General features: G+C 56.1%; 5 protein-coding genes across 5 annotated transcripts; 3 read left to right on the top strand and 2 right to left on the bottom strand.

Moving 5' to 3' along the window:
* Positions 1-718: 718 nt before the first annotated feature.
* GGS23DRAFT_537350 (NAD(P)-binding protein) lies at positions 719-2,068 on the bottom strand. Its single transcript, XM_051514782.1, has 2 exons — positions 1,421-2,068; positions 719-1,367 (listed from the first exon to the last, which is right to left on the bottom strand). Exons 1-2 carry the CDS (start codon positions 1,886-1,888, stop codon positions 759-761), a joined length of 1,077 nt encoding a protein of 358 aa, XP_051372217.1. The 5' UTR covers positions 1,889-2,068; the 3' UTR covers positions 719-758.
* Positions 2,069-2,183: 115 nt separating this feature from the next.
* Positions 2,184-4,707, bottom strand: GGS23DRAFT_567366 (WD40 repeat-like protein). The gene is made up of 6 exons (XM_051516330.1): positions 4,682-4,707; positions 4,303-4,445; positions 4,186-4,248; positions 4,025-4,127; positions 2,980-3,962; positions 2,184-2,909 (listed from the first exon to the last, which is right to left on the bottom strand). The coding sequence occupies exons 2-6, from the start codon at positions 4,303-4,305 to the stop codon at positions 2,724-2,726; spliced, it is 1,338 nt and encodes a 445-aa protein (XP_051372216.1). The 5' UTR covers positions 4,306-4,445; positions 4,682-4,707; the 3' UTR covers positions 2,184-2,723.
* Positions 4,708-7,875: 3,168 nt separating this feature from the next.
* GGS23DRAFT_537201 (glycoside hydrolase family 72 protein) lies at positions 7,876-9,971 on the top strand. The gene is made up of 3 exons (XM_051514781.1): positions 7,876-8,379; positions 8,453-8,640; positions 8,705-9,971. Exons 1-3 carry the CDS (start codon positions 8,235-8,237, stop codon positions 9,650-9,652), a joined length of 1,281 nt encoding a protein of 426 aa, XP_051372215.1. The 5' UTR covers positions 7,876-8,234; the 3' UTR covers positions 9,653-9,971.
* Positions 9,972-12,607: 2,636 nt separating this feature from the next.
* Positions 12,608-14,618, top strand: GGS23DRAFT_605053 (general substrate transporter; the record flags this gene model as incomplete). The annotated part of the gene is made up of 5 exons (XM_051519701.1): positions 12,608-12,776; positions 12,855-13,645; positions 13,746-14,201; positions 14,291-14,295; positions 14,465-14,618. 5 exons carry the CDS (start codon positions 12,608-12,610, stop codon positions 14,616-14,618), a joined length of 1,575 nt encoding a protein of 524 aa, XP_051372214.1.
* A 3,422-nt stretch (positions 14,619-18,040) lies between these two features.
* Positions 18,041-20,309, top strand: GGS23DRAFT_537086 (MFS general substrate transporter). The gene is made up of 3 exons (XM_051514780.1): positions 18,041-18,605; positions 18,706-19,824; positions 19,921-20,309. Exons 1-3 carry the CDS (start codon positions 18,145-18,147, stop codon positions 20,270-20,272), a joined length of 1,932 nt encoding a protein of 643 aa, XP_051372213.1. The 5' UTR covers positions 18,041-18,144; the 3' UTR covers positions 20,273-20,309.
* The last annotated feature ends 544 nt before the right edge of the window (positions 20,310-20,853 follow it).

The following is a 20,853-nucleotide window of genomic DNA, read 5'->3' as shown; positions in this document are numbered from 1 at the left end:
CCGGCGCGGAGAAGCATCATGTCGCACGTATCCTCGTCCTCGAGGGAGAGCATAGACAGCAGTCTAGCGAGGCTGCGAACGCGTACCGATTAAGATGACGTCGCCTACCGTTACAACACGGTCTCTCTCTCTCTCTCTATCGCGCCGCGGGGGTGGGCAGGCAAACCCAAACATACAGCGATGCTTTTATCTGCGGACGGGTTACACGCTGTCCCCGGGGGCAACCCAAGAGCTCGGCAGCGTCCGTCAGCAAAGGACTCGGGCCGATGTGTCCAGTCACAGCGAGCGATACGCATACCTGACATTGGATGCGGTACTACATACCCAAAGGACGCAATCGGACGTAGATGTTTCCGTCGTTGCTCGATGATTCGTGCCCCTACGTCTGCATTTTTGGCCGTCCTCCCCGAATAGGATTAGGATGTGAGGCTGGCCGTTATAATGGGTGGACGGATTTGGATACCGGTGGTGACCTATTAGGACGTAGAAGTCGAATCATACAGCTCTGAAAGTATAGATAACCACCTCGGCAGATTGGAAGGTCTCTCAGATGGCCAGTTTGTATGTGGAAATGTGTAGTTTTTCGCTCTCCTTGTCGACTTATAATTGTACATACCTTATACATTACAGAGCACCTAGCAGACGAGCGAGCGCCAGCGTCCTCCCGTCCGTAACGTAGTATTATCATAAATCGCCCTTCCTGCTTATCTTGTCCTCCCCTCCGAGCCGGCCCAAGTCGGTAGGCGGTAGATGGGCCGTTACATCGGGTGCCCATTCTTCTCGCTCAGTTCCGTTCCCCTGCGGCCGACAAATGTCGTCATGCCTTTGTCTATGCCAGACAGCCTCCGAGCAATCTTCTGCAGGCCGACTGGCAATACATTATACCAATCGACCCAACGAGCGTAGAGGGGGGTGCCGATATGATCGCTTATACCGAGATCGATGGCCTTGATGATCTCCCTAGCGACTTCTATGGGCTCCACTACTGGCGCAAAGAAAGAGTTGGGAGTTTTGACGCCGGAGAAGAGTGGTGTGCTTAGCTGACCCGGGGTGACGAGGATCATCTTGATTCCCGGGTGCTCCTGTAGCTCGGCGGCGAGGGACTTGTGCAGGGCCGTGACACCTGCCTTAGCGGCAGCGTAGTCAGCGAGTTGAGCGGCCCCGAGATGACCAATAACGCTCGAGACGTTCACGATGGTGGCACCATCTTCGCTACGAATCATACCCGGAAGGAAGGTCTTGATAGTGTAGAAATAACCGAGGAGGTTCGTCGTAAGGCTCTTCTCGACCTCCTCCATATCCATATCGAGTAGCTTCTTACCAACCACTTCGGCGGCATTGTTGATCAGGATGGTCGGCGGTCCGAGCTGGACGGTACTATTAGCCAAGTGCCACATAATGGCGGAAGGAGGATGCATACATCACGCTCTATTTCGCCCGCCACTCTGGCGATCTCGGCCTTGTCCCGTACGTCGCACTTGTAGTAAGTCACGCCGCGGACATCGGTGTTCTCCAGCTCGGCGACGTCCAAAACAGCGACGGTAGCGCCCCTCATGCCGTACACCTCAGCAATCAGCAAACCAAGCCCGCTAGCGCCCCCGGTAATGACGATGACCTCGTCGCTCAAATTCACCTCGCGGTGCATTCCGTAGGCGATCTTGTGACTGAACCTATTTGCTATCGCCAGCATGGTGACGAAAGAAGCCCACGCGATACTAATGATCATGGGCTTCGTATTGAACTCTTGGTGTTCGGCGCGAAAGCAGAGCGGGATGATCCACGCTACGAAGGGATGGAGCAGGGTAATGTTGAGGACGCGGAGGAAGAGGTCGGCGGATATGGACGCCGTCCACGATTCGCGCACCGGCGGTCGGGGATACTGGTTCATGATGTCGGACGATGCGAGATGCGGGATCGGAGAAAGCAATTATCGGACAGCAGCAAACCGCCTGGAGCAAGTGGGACAAGTAGGAGAGAACCCGAGGGCTTGGGGACAGATTGAAATCGAAATATAGGCAGTCAGCTCGAAGGAGTCGAGAAGGATCAAGAGAAAGAGAAAAGAACAGAATAGCAAGAGACAGAGAGAAGCTCAGCTCGTTGGACCTGCCTGGCGCTCCTGAAGAAATAAAAATAAAAATAAAGAGTAGAGGAACAGCCGATTGCCAGTCCTATTCCTGTTCCTTCCCGTTCTTATTTTTATTCCTATCCCTATTCCTGCTGCTACGCAAATTCCAAGATCGCTTAGATGGATGTATTGCTATAAAGGGGGGGACTTTCCCCCCCCTATCGGACGCTTGAAACGAAGGGTCCGAGCGTTTTCCGTTTCAACCACTACCAGCTCGCGCCTCTCGGCTGCGCCTCCTCCAATCAAAGGTCGCCGTGTACTCGGCAGAGGCCCCTGCATTGACCACCTACATATCATCTTAGGGCCCCGTCATACTGATACGTGCATACATATATGTATAACAAGTAAATCGGGAATATGCACATATCGCGCTTCAACGCCCTATGTTCGTGGTGGGCACAGGTGTTACCAGGATCCTTCAGAAAACAGATAGTTACACCCTTATCCACTCAAGGAGGCAAGCTCGCTTCTAAGGTGCTTTGGGGAGGACAGAAGAAATAACCCCCCACAACCCGTGAATGTTCCCCTGGTATCATCGCCATTCGTATTTTCCCATACCTCAAAACGCCCAGCAAATGCAGCTCTTCATCGATCAACTTCACTTCTCCCTCGCCAGAATCGCCTTGTCTCGTTCGCTCTTCCTCTTCTCGAACTGCTTCTTCGTGTGCTTCCTCTCGTTCTCCTCCCGACGTTTGATAGCCTTCAGCTCTTCCTTCTTAATCTCGCTTGCCTTCTTGACAACCTTCGGCAGATGCCTATGACGCTTAATGCGCCTTACCTCGGGCTAGTTATCTACGTCAGCAAGTCGCCCCGAGAAGGGGGGAGAGCGCCCCGGATCGGAGGCGTAAGCATACCATGTGGCTGTATCGCTCGGACAATGCGTCGTTGTACTCGAGCGCCTGCCTGTGCCGAGCAGACTTGACACCTTCCCGCTTGGAGGCATTCGCTCTCCAGAGGCGAACGTTCCCGTCGTCCGATCCACTCAAGATGTACTTGGAGTCTGGGGTCCAACGGGCGCAGAAGACCCTCTGCATTCTCTTCGTGTGATACACGTCCCTCGAGTGTCCCCGGTCGCGGCTAAACAGTCGTATCGTCCGGTCGTAGGATGCCGTGACGAGCTCCTGTCCGGTAGGTGAGAATTCCACATCCATGACAGCTGCCACGTGGTCTTTGAGCACGTTGAGGGCCCGGTCGAATCGGCGCATATCGAATATATACACGTTGTGATCTTCGCTCGCCGCCGCAAAATTCATCGGCTCCACCGGATTCCAAGATAACTTGTTGCAGCTAAAGTGGATGAAGGTACGCGCAAGTGGCGATGATGTTCGGAGGTCGTAGAGGATGATAGAACGATCCGTAGAGCAAGACGCTAGCACAGAAGTCTCGCTCTGGTTGAAAGACACCGAGGTGACCGTCTCGCCAGACGCCGGCCAGCGAAGAACTTCCGGCGCAGCTGTATACCGGTCGAGATCGTAGACGGATATGACGTCGGAAGAAACCGCGAACGCATTTCTTGACCTGTGTACGCTCAAGCTTGTGAAGGCGTTGGTACCGAGCCAGGAGTGGAGAGGCGGCGAGTCGTCGGGGGTATGGTAAGGGTCGTAGATTTTGATCGATCGGTCCGCGGCGCAGGTAAGAAGTTTTTGATCGGACGTCCAGGCCATGCCCTTGACAATGTTCTCGTGGGCAGTCGTATGCCAAATCTGGTCCCTACTGGTCAAACTCCAGCATTTCACGACGCCGTCACCCGATCCCGAGGCGAATCTATCGAGGGACTTGGGATCCTTCGCCAGCGAGTATACGCCGTCGACATGTCCATTTCCAAGTTGTCCGATGACTGCGGCGGGGTGTGCGTCAGTGGCAGCGAGCGCGGGGGGAGGGTTCGGATAGGCGACGAACACGGCTGAGCGAACATGCGCTCTAGTTTCACGGCATTGAGCGCGCGCGTATACTCGCGGGCTCTCTCGAACGGATGTATCGCCGGGTCCAGGTTACGGGGCGCCTTGATAATAAGAAACTTAGAACGAGTTGTGTAGGAATTTTCGAGCCGAGCTACCTACCTTGGGCACATCGGATCCAGCAGGGTGGTATGCCGACAGCGAATGGCTTAGCGCCTTAATCTTCTATTAATCAGGTTAGAATATATGAGGCGCAAGCAATAGAGCCCAAATACTAACCATGATGGCTGTGGGTGAAGATTAACGGGCTGCTTGATGATTGATGGCGGATGTTCAATCAGTAGGTAGAGAAAAAAAAAGCTGTTTCTCCATGCCCCACATTCACGTGCGTCGAGACCCAAACACCATGTTGATAGTAATACCTACCTACGTAAGCCAGTACCAGCACAGGCGCCTTAATAAGGCAATAAGTTCTAATCAAGAAATCATCCAGTATTTTGTAATTTAATCAATGGGACTCTTATACTTCTACTTCATGACGTTTCTGAAACCAATACCTTTGAGTTAGGTATATGGAATTGGAATGGAAACGCAGGTAGGAGCCGATAATATGTGTGACGCTATCTGTTTGCCCAACTCCGGGAAGACAGTCACCTACCTATCTAGAGACGCTTACGATGTAGGCGCAGCCAAAGACAAGTTCCCCATTTTGCGACACAAGAAATCCTAGGCACGAGGGTGAACCCGACTAGGCTATGTCCTGTAGACCACAGGGACTTAAACCCATCAAAGTTCCCCGGGAAGATCCCGAAAACACTCCCACGTTCCAGCGCTTGATCCTTATAGTTGGCGGCCGCCCAGGTCGATAATTATGGGTTGTAGGTAGATACGAGCTTCGTTATCTGTCTCGACAAACGACCTTAACCTTGTTATGTGAGTTAGTAACTTAGCCGCAACGAGCTGGCTATGAGCGTTTCTCTACTCTTCAAAATCCCGCTGGCCCGGACCTTGCGGCACCTTAGTTATGGCTTGCTCCCACCTCACAGTCGTCCCATACAGCCTGTAGGCAGCGGGCCGCTCTGCATATCCCCTTAATTTGAGTCTAACGTTTAGCACTCCTTACGCCTTCCCCAACCAGCCCTCCAACATCTGGTGTTGCAGCAGACCATTCGCTCTTCAGGATCTTAGTCGTAAACTAAGAAGCCGGTGTAGTTAGTGATTCTCGGCTTCCAGCAGGGGCCAGTGGGCCGTGCGATAATTTACCTAGCTCCTAGCTGGCTGGCAAATCTTCCTTGGCCGAGGTGATTGCGCAGCATACTTACCTACCTGGTATCACCTACAGGTACTACAGAGGACACATTTCTCTCTAATCGACTCCTTACCACCCCCAACTCCAGCTCCTTCCTGTAGCGCCAGCTCAAATGCGGGCCACCAGCACGAGGCGGCGGCCTAGATACCACCGCCCAACCGTCCCGTCTTGATCCCGTTCCTCAACACTGGGTCGCTCATGGCGATGCTTCAACATCGAAAGCAACAACAGGCCTACACACCTTCGCATGCACACGCTATCCGGGTACCCCGACCCCCCTACGGATGGCACTTTAGTCAAGAGCTACCCCTACAGAGAGCACAACTCGGATTACCTATGCTAGGTTGAGTGTATTACCTATATATTGTGCATATGTCAACAGCGATACGAAATTCGTGGAGCTGTTGAGTGTTTGGAGGTAATATCTATTACCTACAGAGGAGGTCTCCCGAACCACCGAAATCACTCGTGATCGGACTGGTCACTTCTCAAAGGCTACTAGGTATTACAATAAAGCGGCTATCTGAAACCATTCACTAACTACTAGTAGCCACCAGCGTTTCCGATCATGTCGATGACTACCTCCCGTATACTCGCCATGAACCTACGAAACCACCAGATCTCGTCTTACCCATCACAGTCCACGTACCGCTGTAAGTATTACCTGTCGGCTTTGTCGGACCCTTCCCGTCCTTACGAGCAGCAAAAGCTGGAGCAGTTCGGGTGGCGCCAAAGCAGGAATTTGAGGCACCGGGCTTTAACGACCCACGTTTTGTGTCGAGCTTCATATTAAGCTTGACCACCACTAAGTGTCCTAAGCAATCACTCAGTCGACCCAGGCTCAAACGAGCCAGACTAGGTAGAGACGTATAGGGGCAGCGCTGAGGTATATAGGGATACGGAGGGCCAGGAGGCCAAGTCTAGGATTGAGGGCTAGATATAAGACAGAGCTGATAGACTCTGATGCTTCTATTATTGGCGAAGCACAAGGGTAGGACGGGTAGCTGGGACATTTTAGGCGATCGAGTTAGCAAAGGAAGCGAAGAAGGACGGGAGACGCTGTACATGCTTATTGTGTTCTCACGAATAGTGCCTGTTTTCAGCAACGGTACAGGTCGAGCGCACGTCTTAACGGCCCGTGAGCAATGAAGGCAAATTGCCTGATACTGCGGACACGATGCCAAGGTACGATACGGTTTCTGACATCATGACCATCCCCGCCGCGCCGGTCTGGACAGGGTATGCCACGCATAAGGCAGGTAAGAGGCAGAGAGGCAAAGCTTAACCCTGCATTACGTCATCGATGCATCTGGCGGAGGTACTTCGCGATACCTAGGTACCTAAGGTAATAGGCAAGTACCTGCCTCCTCCCGAGGCAGTTCCCTCTTTGAGGTACACCAACCCTTTGGGATTGGACCGAACAGGCACTAGGTACCTCCTAACCTACCTCTACTAGGTAGGTACTTGTTGCATTAGTTCCTCGGGATAGCGACCCCGGCCGGATAGGAACCTTACGCATACATTAAGAGGTACCGGGAAGCCTAGGAGAAGACGAGAAGCAAGGCACCCGGGTGCCTAATCTAAGGCTAAGAGGCATATGTAGAAAAGGCATCTCATTATGCCGGATTTCTCACCCCCTCGGGATTCACCAAAGGACATTCAAATGCTTTGCTATACCTAGGTATACAGCAGTAAGGAGGAACATACGTGTAGGCAGTAGGTACCCAGGTACCTAAAGGAGGAGGCGGGCAACGTGCCAATACACCATGCAAGCCTTTATACACCGCATACAGAAATCCTCTCCCAAACGACTTCAAACCAAAAAAAAAAAAAAAACATCCCAGACGCCACGTCCCACGAGCCAGTGAAGATGCGCGATCAGCAAAGGGCCATGCGCATGTGCTGGCTTGTTCACCAGTCAACCATCGCACACTCTCTCCCATGCTCCTATTGTATGCGCCGCCACTTGACGTAGCTCCCCTGGTCTCTACACAACCTAAGCTGTAAGAGGCGTCATCGCGGAATTCGTTGGTGGGAGAAGATAGCTGGGGGGCTGGTCGATCCTTTTCGCGGGCTTGGCTTGCCCGCGCCAGATAACCCCCAATCCCGTCGAGAGATTCCGATGTCCAGACCATCGAGGAGCATTCCCCCCTCGGCGCTACTCTCTCCCTGGCCGCCAGCATCGAGGCGTTACGAGCAGGTATGCGTACCCGGCTTTCCTAAATCAGGTCTAAGTGATCTTCCTGCCGCGGACGACCAGGGTTGGCCGCTTTGCGAGATCTGGTCCCGCTACACCGGCCATATACCTGCCGCCGTGGACCCAGCATGTCTCGTCTAATACTACCTACCTACCTACTTATGGTAAGTAGCACGCAGGTATGGAGGTACCTACAGATGGGTGCTGCTCTCGTGAGACCTTCGACGCCTCCATATTTATTTTATCTCAACATCTCGTGTCCATCCTTGTCTTTCTCCCTCTCTTTCTCTCTTTCTCTCTAGTCCAAGCACGCCTCTTGTTTTTTCTGTAGCTGACCACCTGTCGAGCCCGGCTGCAGACCTACGGACCTAGCCGAGTCGAGTTAATCGACTGGAGCGCAGAGATCACCAACACTCGTTTGCCCGTCCATCGCTGCCAGTCCTGTGGCGTGACGCCTTCATCTCCGCGACAGACTCATTCGCTACTCATAGTCATACATTTCCCCAGGATGCGCAATTGACATTCGTTATTCCACCACCGTATCTACCCTACTCGTTTGTGGGTGCGCGCTATAGATGGTCTAGGTTTGCTGCCGGTGGGCCGTATATGATCGGAAAGAGTCGTGACTTGAGTCTGGATCTGTAGGAGGAAATTCTTTTTCTAGAAAAAAGATTTCTTGGGTCACGTCCAATCGACCGATCCTTTATGATGCGTTCCTCGCTACTTCTGGCGCTGGGTAGCGCTACTGCATCATTTGCGTTACCCACGATCGAGGCGGCTGGTGGCAAGTTCTTCACAAGCGATGGTGACCAGTTTTTCATAAAAGGAATCGCTTACCAGCTCACTCCGAGTAAGTTCGATGCCGGAAGATCCCACGGACGTGATCAATAACCCCAAATGTCGCTAATCTTGCTTGTACTTAGACGATCCGTTAATTGATACTGAGCAATGTACACGAGATGCCACGCTTATGAGGAGGCTGGGTGCCAATACCATCCGTGTCTACCATGTCGATCCAAATGCAGACCACTCCGGCTGCATGGCCGCTTTTTCAGATGCTGGCATATACGCCATGATAGATATGGATACTTTTGATACTTACATCCTGCCGGTGAGGTCGCCCGAGCGTGTCCTCAGCCAACGGAACAGAACACGGAACTCTAACAATCTGGCAGAATGACCCTTGGTGGAACCAGACGCAGTTTGACCGATATTCCGAGGTCATGGATGCTTTCCACCGATACGATAATCTACTCGGCTTGTTTGTCGGAAACGAGATCATCGCGATCAATAATCAGTCTCTCTCCGCCCCGTTCATCAAGGCGAGCAGCCGGGATCTCAAGGCGTATAGGGATTCCCAAGGGTACCGGAAAATCCCAATCGGCTACTCTGCTACCGACATCGCCGAGCTTCGGCCCATGCTTCAGGATTATCTGACCTGTGGCGGCAACGCATCCGAGAACGTCGACTTCTATGGTCTGAATTCTTACCAGTGGTGTGATCCCACAGACTACCAGACCTCCGGATATTCCAACCTGCAGACCCAAGCCAAGGATTTCCCCGTTCCCATATTCTTCTCGGAGACCGGATGCAATACACCCGGGCCGCGGCTGTTCAACGATCAGGCCGCCATATTCGGCCCTAATATGGTCAACGACTGGAGCGGAGCCATCGTTTACGAGTGGATTGAGGAGGCTAATGAGTACGGTCTAATTTCGTACGGCCCCAGGGCCGACCCGACCGCCACGGGCCGGAATATTGAAGGAGGCTACACACGCGCGGGCACGCCGACGCCGGTTTCTCCTGATTTCGATAATCTCAGTAAGCACTGGGCGACGATTACTCCCACAGGGGTTGCCAGGTCCGATTACGACACGAACGCAGTCTCGACGCGCGCTTGCCCAACCTCGACGGCTAGCGGGTGGCTCGTAAACGGCAACGTCGCTCTCCCCAGCTTAGGGGAAACCTTGACCAACAGCTACTCGTCCGTACCTAGTGCTACCGGCGCCGCCGACAGCGCCAGCCCGACAGAGTCCCCGAACTCCGTCTCAGGGTCTGCCGAGATCGCCGGCATGGCTGCTGGCCTCGTGGGCGTGATGATGATTTTCGCGCTATGGTTTTAATTGTAATTTCTACCGGCAGCATGCCGCCCCCGGTGTAGCCTCCTATCCGCTTAACTTTCTATATGCGGGAAGTTTCATAACCAACATAATCAGTCGAGAGGCCAGCCCGCCGAATTTTCTCGCAGAGTCGCTACCAGCGGGGAGTTGGGGATTGGGCGTATCGTTTAATTATACTATGAGAGACGAACGTGGATGCGTCCTCAGGCAGTCGACGCTAATGACTGCCACGAGGCTAGGATTTCACAGCTGGGACACATACCCGCCTTAAACCAAATTAGCTACCTAATATACAAGTTATATCGTATCTGGTTGCGGTATACAATACCTATGGCCATATGGCTTTTGCGGCGGCAACGGACTCCAGGGACATGTTTCCTTACGCTCGAGATGTCTCGTCGTCCCTGCCGTAAAGACGTTGGATTCCCTCAACGCTGCTATCACCTAACCTCAAGGCAAGAACCCCGGGGCCAACGGATAGGTATTATGTGCCCATGGGGGTTTGCCGTCTCTATTCCTAACCACAACCTCTCCGCCCACCATCTTTTCTCAGTGTTACGAAACAATAACGTCCACTCGCTCGCCCCCCGGCTGTAGAACACCAACATACATATAGATACGCACGTATCCACATACGACCCATGACTAGTATTCCAGCTTACTCGGATAATCCGGCTCGACACCGGCGTTTCTACGCCGCCGTCCCGCCTGGGGACCGAACTCGGCCTGAAGCTACCGCGATGGCCGCGTCAGGAGCCGATATCGAAAGGGGACCGGAGCCGCCAGGGCCAGCATTCCCGGAAGTACCATGGGCGGTACCGGTACCAGCATCGCCATCACTATCGGCATCAACATTAACATCGACTTCTGCTCGGGCATCGCGGCTTGCCAGGTTCCAAGGGAGGTGTCCGAAGTTGGTTTGGCTGGCGATAAATATCCTGCTGGTGCTCTCTGTGGGGCTATTTATCTACACGGTCATCTCACAGACCGGACTTGTCAAGCCTGGTATGCCTCTTTCTCTCCCTACCCTTCTTCTTCCCCGCGGCTTTCTCGCCTATGTCTGCTACGGCTCCGAGGCGCGGACGCAAGCTCATCGAGAACCCCTAGGAAGGCGTATCGACCGCGATGGACACGGCTATCTCCCCGAGGACCGCGGTCCCGTCCCACACGCCCGCACGGGGATTGCGGAATCCGACCCCGAAGACCACCACCTGGTAGCCTCCGAGATGGGCGGGATGGCGTAGGGCCGAGGGCCGAGGGCTGGAAAAGGTCGTAGCCGCGCATTGGCTTCTCGCAAGCGATTCGCTACTGAGGGGCACGCTCTCTCTTTCGCTCGCTCCTGTCGCCACAGTGACGTACGGCGGGACCTTGCGGAGCTGGTTTATCGATACGTCTGAATTTGGCTATTAGTCTTTCGGTTACTTATTAGGAGGGTAATAGCGGTATGGGAGAATAGAGGGTAGGTGGAATGCTAAGCGAGGCACGGGGAAAATGCCCGGGCTGTTTGAAGCGGTGTATAGGTACTTTTCGATCAAGGCACTATTCGTAGCTAGGTAGATCTAGCCGTAGCGCTTCAAGAGTTTTGTGGAAAGTGACCCGATTCCGCGTCACACTATGCTCTAGTTCCTAGCTTCCCGCCTAACCTTGGTAGCGGGCGTGACTTGGCCCGGGGGCTCTCGCGCCTCGAAGTCCAGAACGCTCTACGTCGGGGGACGGACGGGGTTGGAAGAGCGGCCCTCGACTCCACGTCCTTTTCCAGTCAAGGGTTCCCGAAACGTATGGCCCAAAGATAGGCATGCAGACATACTATACATCTGGCGCCTTGACTGGATGCAGCATTGTCACCCTCTACGCATGCACGTCCGCGACATGTCTCGGGAGCGGGGGTGCGCAGCCGTACGGGGCCGCGGCTGGGACGGGTACCTGCCTGCTCATCGGTAGTGGGCAAACGGCAAGCCTTTGTAGAAGCCTTGGGCCTTCCCACCAGGTGTAGCAGCAGCATGCCGAGCTGCAGAACGGTGAAGGAGTGCGGCGAATAATAGGTATTAGATGTGGATAGGATGGTGTGAGATGGGATGTTTATGAGTTGTAGATTGGCATTTCTAACCTCCGATCCCCTGCCTCTTGTCCTCGGTGATAGATAGCATATCATTCTCTCCATATAATAGGTAGGTGATACACACATACCCAGACGATAATTATCGCTGGAACTGTTGTGCTCGTGCTCTGCTGACCGCCCCGGGTTTCCTCGCAGAGTCGTGGAGGTGGACCTCACCTTCTCCAACCTCGCCCTCCCGTTCCGGTACCCCTGAATACCAGGACGGAGTTGCGTCTACCGCCTTTGCTGCGAGCAGGGTTTCTGGCGACCAGCGTCGTCGACTCGGTGTGAGAACATACCTTACCTAGGTGTATATGTCCCGTCTGCGCACGATACATCGGAGAGCTGAAAAACTGGATACGTGGATATAGGTAGTAAATACCTGCCGACCTAGAGGTGCCTGCGGTGTCCAAATCTGTGCTGAGATGCTTGGTACTCAGAGGTGAGGATGCTGCAGCATTTTCTACGGTCCATAAATATGCATATATAGGGTATAAGATATAGCAATGAGCGGAAATATGCGGTTAGCGGTGTCATGTCGTACGTAGTTAGGTACCTTTGCCCAGGTAGCCGGGACTGGCCCCTGGCCACGTACCTGCCTAGAGTGTGTCTGCCCTGAATTGCGGCTCAGGCACCACGTACAGGCGGACACTGTTATTACGCATGCCGCGCGGGCCATCCCTTGTCAGCGCAACTCACCGTGTTGCTTTTGTATTTTCTAGCGTCTTCAACCGCTTACCGGGCCCCCATCGTAGACGACAACGAACTATAAGCTAGTTTGCACCGCTTTGAGGCGTGACCGCGATGCTCGTAGCGAGCTGCACAAAGAGTAGTACCAGCCGTACCAGTGGAACTTTACCATGGCAAGCGAAGCGGAAGCTCCCCTGATATCGCGCCGGGACGACGGGTTGGAAGATGAATCCCACACCGATGCCGAGGACGAGGCAGTCGAGTGGCCGGCCGGCCGGCCGGGGCTCTTCATCTGGCTCCTGACCCTATCCGCCGGCATCAGCGGGCTCCTGTTCGGATGTAAGCACCTACGCGAATACCCCCCTTCCCTCCCTCCCTCCTCTTGTCCGACGCACCCCGCTTACACCCCGCGACAAGACGACACCGGCGTCATCTCGGCGACGCTGGTGTCCATCGGCACGTCGCTGTCGGGGCGGGCGCTGACGTCCCTCGACAAGTCGGTGATCACGTCGTGCACGGCGCTGCTCGCGCTGGCGGCGTCGCCGGTCTCGTCGGTGCTGGCGGACCGCGTCGGCCGCAAGCCGGTGATCCTGCTGTCGGACGTGCTGTTCGTGGGCGGCGCGCTGGCGCAGGCGCTGAGCGCGACGGTCGGCGGCATGGTGGCCGGGCGGGCGGTGGTCGGCGCGGCCGTGGGCGCGGCCAGCTTCGTCACGCCGCTGTACATCGCCGAGCTGGCGCCGCCGGCGCACCGCGGCCGCCTCGTGACCATGAACGTGCTGTCCATCACCGCCGGCCAGGTCGTCGCCTACGTCGCCGGCTGGGCCTTCGCCGAGCACGCCGACCCGGCCGCCGGCTGGCGCTGGATGGTCGGCCTCGGCGCCCTCCCCGCCGCCCTCCAGTGCGCCCTGCTCCTCCGCATGCCCGAGACGCCGCGCTGGCTCGTCCGCGCCGGCAGGTCCGCCGACGCCCGCCTCGTCATCGAGCGCACGCTGGCGCCCGACTCGGCCCCCGCGCCCCGCCGCCGCCGCGTCGTCGACGCCGTCGTCAAGGATATCGAGAGGGAGATCAGGGAGGAGCAGGGCCGGGCGCCGCCCGGCGCCGCCCCCGCGTGGCTGCGCGGCTGGCGCGAGCTCCTCGGGGTACCGAAGAATCGGCGAGCGCTCACCATCGCGTGCCTGCTCCAGGGCTTACAGCAGCTGTGCGGCTTCGTAAGTGCTCAAGACACCCCTCTTCTTCTCCTCTGTATAGTAGCACGTAGACACACATACCCCCACGGACGTACATGCGGTAGCTGACAGACAGCATTAGAACTCGTTGATGTACTTCTCTGCGACAATCTTCACGATGCTAGGCTTTTCGATACCGACACTGACGTCGCTGACCGTCGCCGCGACTAACTTTGCATTTACCGTCCTCGCGTTGCTCCTGATCGACCGGATTGGGCGCCGGCGGATCCTGCTCTACTCGGTACCTTTCATGGTGGCTGGCCTGCTCCTTGCGGCCTTCGGCTTCAGCTACGTCAAGCTTCCGTCGACGGGGACTGATTCCTCCGCGCCCGGCGGAGCCTCCTCGCCGCAAGGCGCCGCCGTCATTATTCTCGTGAGCATCATGATCTACGTGGCCGCGTACGCGCTCGGGCTGGGCAACGTCCCCTGGATGCAGAGCGAGCTGTTCCCTCTCAACGTGCGGTCGCTCGGCAGCGGGGCGGCCACGGCTACGAACTGGCTGGCCAATTTTATCATCGGACTGACCTTCTTGCCCTTGGTACGTACTTCTCCCCGCGGCCCCCGAAGCCACCCCCGTCGGCGGGACCCGTATCCTTTTATCTTCCTTGTCCATATTTACTAACGCAGGAGCAGTAAGTGATCAACGCGTGCCTTATCGCAACCCACTCCTCCTCACCGATCACGGATGAGATCCCTTATTTTTATTTTTATTTTATTTTTATTTTTATTTTTTTGCAATGGGGGGGGTTTTTTTTTTCAATCCTCTCACTCTGCTGCTACGGTTGACTGACAATGCCGCAGGATGGAGTGGCTGACGCCGACGGTGACATTTGCCTTGTACGGTGCCGTCTGTGCTGCGGGCTGGTTCGCGATCTGGAGGATATACCCGGAGACGGCGGGCCTGACTCTGGAGGAGGCTACGTGTCTGCTGGAAAACGGGTGGGGTGTGAAATGAAACTGTCGAGAGCGGGAGAGCGCGCAGATTGCTCGCCGGCCCACACGACGCACGGATGGGCGGCCGGTGACGAGGCCTCCATGGATCGGAGATAAAAAGCTGGCTGGCTGGCTGGCTGGCTGGTTTCGGGTTTACCGCCACATGTGTTCGTATGTCCATAGGGCTTTCTCCCCCTCTCTCCTCTCTCCTCGCCATCAGCTTCGGCGCCCGTATCTTACCTGCGCCTGCGTGTACAACGGCCTTCATAATGGGCCGAGACCGCCCTCTCGGCTCGACACCGGTCGCTCCGACTGTCCGCTGCGGGGAGAGGTATGTACATACTAGTGTGTGCGCATGGCCTTAGTGCGGATCCCGGGGTTCTGGAGGGCGACGAAGATAGATCTGCTGCATATATGCTAGTCGGGTCCTCGGCTGCCCGGTTGCGCTGCTGCTGCGTGCATTATCTCTCCATACGACTAATTTGTATAACTATATGTGTGTAAGTGTGTGTGCGTAAAACACGAGAACCAGTCATCCGAGGGTATCTCACATAATCTAGCTACCTTAGCTTACACCATCTCCGTCGGGGTCTCCATCGACTTTTACCACGCACACACAAATTATATATATATATCTGTTTATCCTACGTAGGCTACCGTTAAAGCCGGCGTGAATAAGCGGGGTGCATGACACGCGCATATTGTTACCGTCTAGAGCACATTGTCTGTCGGCGCACGGGTTTAATACTAGTCCATGTACTCATAGGGAGTAGGTATATGGAAGGTAGACAGAATTTTGGGCTGCGACGGTGGCCAGTGGTGCGATGAGTCCACTCTTCGAATTCATATCCCTGCGCGGATTGTCGAGCCTCTTAACCTGGGTATAAACATGGATCGTGTGTTGTGTAAACGCATTGATGTTTGGTATGCGTGGCATGCAGGTCCGCCCCATGGACTCATCTCCCGGAGGCTGCCTCTAGTGCGTCACCGTGTATATGAACATGCTAGGTTGTGTCTTTTCGTCTCCTTCTCGATGCGCGTGGACAGCCGATTTCCGACCGACCTGCGAGGAGCTATGGGGGTAATAACCGGGTCGCGACCATGGATGAGGTTGCGACGGGATGGATAGGTATGTGCGGCGGGAGGTCGGCACAGCCATGACTCCATGTCAAGTCATGTCCAGGCCAGTGATGGGCGCACGGAAAACGTCGAATCCCGGCGCTGCGTGGTATGTACTACCTAATGCCTCTGTGCCCAGCCCATAGACCGGGTACCTCGTAACCCTGCGCGGGTTTAGGGATTATGGAATGGAGCCCACCTCTTCTATCATGCGTGCGTGTACATATGGCCTGTGCATACATGTGTACATGACATGTACACGCCCGACGCTGTAAGGACCGGCTAGGGCTGTAGGCAGAGCAGATGTTCTACATGGCATATACCTACATACATATGTACCTCTGCGTATTTATGGTAGCATCGAGGTAGGCGCTATCCCTCGGGCGCTCCTTAGCGCCTCCTTAGGCGCTCACCAATTTCCCTACTAGGCGGCAAGCCGAGGCTGGTTAGATAATTAGGATGCCGTGGCTCGTTAGAATAGCCGAGATAAGATCTGACACGAGGTTTGAGGAAGAAAAAAAAAATAGGAAGAAGGGAAAAGAGAGACACAGAGAGAGAGAGGAAAGGGGAGCCCCTCGATAGAGGAAAAAAAAAAGTTATTAAATTTCTTCGGGGTGTGGGATTCGACCGCGTCCAAGCGTCACCAGCCGAGTGCGGCGATAAGCCCAACGCGGCCGGGCCATGGATTTGGATGGGATGGGTCGATCTCGTTTCTTTGTGTCACAATCTCGACGGAAACAAAACCACCACACCGCAGATTTTCGACGAAGCGAACCAGGTCCTGGCCAATGCCCGCGAGATGCCAGAGTCGATCCGTCGCGCCCCCTGTCCCAACCGTGCCATTCGTTCCTTTTTTTTTCTTTTCCCTTTCCTCGCCTGTCCCTCTCGGGTCAGTTAATTGGGTCGACAATGTACGTCCATGCCTCGTCCACGCGATACGGTGTAATGCTGTGTGGCTGTCTCTGCTTAATAATACCCTAGGGCTTCGCCAGCCAGGTTTATTGCCATATATCAGATCCGAGGTCTCCACCGGCCATGGCAGAGGGCCGCGGCCCTGTCACCCAGAGGCCGAGACGAGGAGGAGATCACCGGCCTGGGTGCCTCCTATGAGTACACAATAACATAGGCACCTACAGATCAGTAGGTTACTTAACGAAGGATAGGTTCGATTCCTAACAGCGCTACTTAGTAGTCTTCGCTATTTAGCTCATCTCCTACCTAGGAGGTACCTAAGGCAAGCAAGTGACTTACCTTAGCAGACATGACATAGCCTTAGTCACGCCTCGTCTCGGCACCTTCGCGCCTTTTCTAGAACTCAGAAGGTACCACGAGAAGGTCAAGCTTTCCCAAGAGGCGCGGCCGGTCGCCTCCTAACGCAGCAACGTCTAAGCCGTAAGCGGACGTGGGCCGGTATCCGCCGCACATGACCCCCTATACGGGAAGTATTGCTCTGTACGTACCGAAGTACAAGTCTCTGTTGGAGAGGATCCCAATTGGATTAATCGACGAATGATCAAGCAATAGATCGAGAGGGCGAGCAGTATTAGTAGAGCTAGCGACGGGTGGGAGGGACGGATTTGTATTCTCTGCCTGCTCTCCCAATCCCGTCCCGGTCCTTTCGTCATCGGGGCCGGGATCGCCTAGAGGGGAGGGAGAAGGGGGAGGGGGAAAAAAACCCCCCCCCTGGAAACGGTTGTCCCGCCGCTCCATGACCTCTCGCTCTTTTTTTTTCTCTCCCCTTTCCGTTAGGGTCCATAATTTGAGGCAAAAAGGCGAGTGCCGAAAGCCCGCTCGCGACTCTGTCGTAGCGGCGAACTCGACCACGGATGTACGTAGGAAATGTATCTTCTGCCCCTAATAAACCTGGGCTCCGGTCCCATATATCACCCACTTTCTACCACACACCCTTGTGCTCTTGAAATAATGCTAGGAGCAACTACTGGAACCAGTGCCCGAAATATCTTGGAACGCATTGTTGGGGTTTTATTTTATTTTTTTCACGTTCGGCCCCCTCTCGACTATTTAAACAAGTCTGGCTCGAATCTCCTGATCTCGTAGCGAGAAGCCCTCCGTTTTGGTTCTCGCCCCGTCCCCCATCTTCCCAATTGCCTCCTCGGCTCCCGTGTCTTTGTTCCCCGGCCTATATTGCCAGGCATCTGGGGTTTCTCTTCTTTCATTTAAGAGACAATTGCCTATTACGTACACATACCGGGTTGGCATATACACCTCACATATCCGTTGGACGACGACGCTATCCTCTTATACTTATACGACGTTGTAATACCTCTAACGAGTTGTCCGCGCGCGTTTACGTTGCGTGCCAGTCGACCAACCCTAGACAAAGACGCCGATCCCACCCAGCATTGACTCTCCGTCCGGGGCTATATACGTAGCTATCGACGCCTAGAGTTAAGAGCTCTCCCCGCGCGATGCCCCGTCCCGGATCAGCCATGGACGAGGTAGACCGCGAACTCATACTGGCGTCGGAGGACGCTCGGGTCCACATGTCCCGCTCCAACACCGAACAGCAGCAAACGCAGCACCGGCCCAGCAGCGAAGTAGAGCGCGTGGTCACCGCCACGTCCATATCGACGTCGTCGAGCGACGATGCCGTGGCGCGGCGGCACGGCGGCCTGAGCCGGATCCCGACCCAGCGGGACCAAGAGAGAGACCCTACCGTGCTGAGCCGGATCAACACCGCCAGGAGTCAGCACAGCGCTACCGTCGGACGGAGCGCCACCTCGAGAACGCGCGAGTCTCGGCGGCCCTTACCCGCCTTCGGCGCCGGCAAGCCCTTTCCCCCGCCTCTACCCGACCAGGAAGAGTACGTCGTTGAGTTCGACGGGCCCGACGACCCATATCATGCCCAGAACTGGTCTCTCAAGAAGAAGTAAGTAGTAGTAGCAGTAGTAGTTCGGCGCCGGACGGACCCCCCCCCCCAAAACAAACGTGCTGTCCCTCGCGGCTAACACGCGCTCGCTCTTCTCCAGGTTACTGACGGCTGCTATGCTGGGGTATACCACCATGACGGCAGCCTTCGCGTCCAGCATCTTCTCCGCCGCCACGCCGTACGTCGCCCGAGAATTCAACGTTAGCTCCGAGGTCGGCATTCTGGGCCTGTCCCTCTTCGTCCTCGGCTTCGCCACCGGGCCGACCCTATGGGCCCCCCTGTCCGAGCTGAAGGGCCGGCGCCTCCCCATCGTCATCTCCATGTTCGGCTTCTCCGTGTTCTCCATCGCCTGCGCCACGGCCAAGGACCTGCAGACCCTGCTCCTCTGCCGCTTCTTCGCCGGCTTCTTCGGCGCCTGCCCGCTCGCCGTCGTCGCCGCCGTCTTCTCCGACATGTTCAACAACGCGACCCGCGGCGTGGCCATCACCATCTTCTCCATGGCCGTCTTCACCGGTCCGCTGTTCGCCCCCTTCGTCGGCGGCTTCATCGTCCAGTCCTACCTCGGCTGGCGCTGGACCATGTACATCGTCAGCTTCATGGGCTTCCTCGCCTTCGCCCTCGACCTCCTCTTCCTCAGCGAGACGTACCCGCCCGTCATCCTGATCGAGAAGGCGGCCGAGCTGCGCCGGCGCACGCGCAACTGGGGCATCCACGCGAAGCAGGAGGAGATCGAGGTCGACTTCGGGGAGCTGCTGCAGAAGAACTTCACCCGGCCGATGCGGCTCCTGTTCGGCGAGCCCATCGTGACGCTGCTCTCCATCTACATGGCCTTCATCTACGGCCTGCTCTACCTCTTCCTGACCGCGTACGGCTTCGTCTTCCAGGGCGTGCACGGCTTCAACGCGGGCGAGTCGGGGCTCGCCTTCTTCGGCATGATCATCGGCCAGCTGATCGCCGGCATCGTCGTGCTGCTCGACCAGCCCGCGTACCAGCGCAAGCTCGCCGCCAACGGCGGCGTGCCCATCCCCGAGTGGCGCCTGCCCATCGTCATCTACGGCGGCGTCGCCTTCACCGGCGGCATCTTCTGGTTCGGCTGGTCGGGGTACCGCGCCGACGTGCACTGGATCGTCCCCGCCGCCTCGGGCATCCTCACCGGCTTCGGCCTCATGGCCATCTTCCTCCAGGCCCTCAACTATCTCGTCGACGCCTACCTCATGTTGTAAGTTCTCCCTTCCTCCCTCCCTTCCATATAGATAAAACATTTTATATCCATAAAAAGAAAAGACATGAAGACTAACCTCGGAACCAACAACAGCGCCGCCTCGGCCATCGCGGGCAACACCTTCCTCCGGTCACTGTGCGGCGCCGGCTTCCCGCTCTTCTCGACCTACATGTTCAACGGCATGGGGATCGAGTGGGCGTCGACGCTGCTCGGGTGCGTGGCGGCCGCGCTGGTGCCCATCCCCGTCATCTTCTACCTGTACGGCCACAAGATCCGCCAGCGCAGCCACTTCGCGCCGACGGGGGGCCCGCTCGCGCCGCCGGCCCCCGCCCCCGGCGCGTCGAGCTCCAGCAACGACACCGCCATCGACGCCGGCGCCCCGCCCGTCGACCAAGCGGCGGCCGCGAGCGCGCCGCGCACGGTGACGAAGGAGGAGAAGGCGTGAGGAGCAAAAGTGTGGCAACATCGCGTTGCGGCGTTGGTTTAATGTCTTTTTTTTCCTGCTTTGCTTTGAGTTATTAGCGATCTAAGACACGATTCCCCTCCTCCCCTTCCCCCCCTCTTCTTACATCTCTCACCTCTCCCCTCTCGGGGGCATAATGTGCAGACTTATATAGACCTCCCGGTGGTTTTTTTTTTTTTTTTTGGCTTTCTCGTCCCCGGGCTTCTCGATCGGGAACGTGGAAAACGGGATACAACGAGCGAAAATAAGGATGGAACTTCGGGAACAACACGAGCGGCGCACATAAGGGGCGCGGAGCACGTACGGTACGGCGCGCATATATATATATACACATGTTATAGCACGGCAGCATGTGTCGCATAATGTTGGTTGGTTAGTTGGTTAGCGGCGCGGAGGCAGGACGACGACGACGACGACGGAGAAGGGAAACGATGCGTGCGCGCGCGCGCGTAAGGATACGACGGGATGCGGGTGTAGACAGCGGGGCCGCATGTTGTGCCGGTCGGCCCGGGGGGGGTTAGGTGGCGGGTGAGGAGGCGGCGGCGGAGAAGAAATTAATGCCC

Source organism: Durotheca rogersii (assembly GCF_024521655.1).
Source record: "Durotheca rogersii strain YMJ 92031201 chromosome Unknown GGS23scaffold_9, whole genome shotgun sequence".
NCBI lineage: Eukaryota > Fungi > Ascomycota > Sordariomycetes > Xylariales > Xylariaceae > Durotheca > Durotheca rogersii.
Note: the sequence above shows the minus strand (reverse complement) of the source record. Positions and strands in the feature narration are given on the sequence as shown.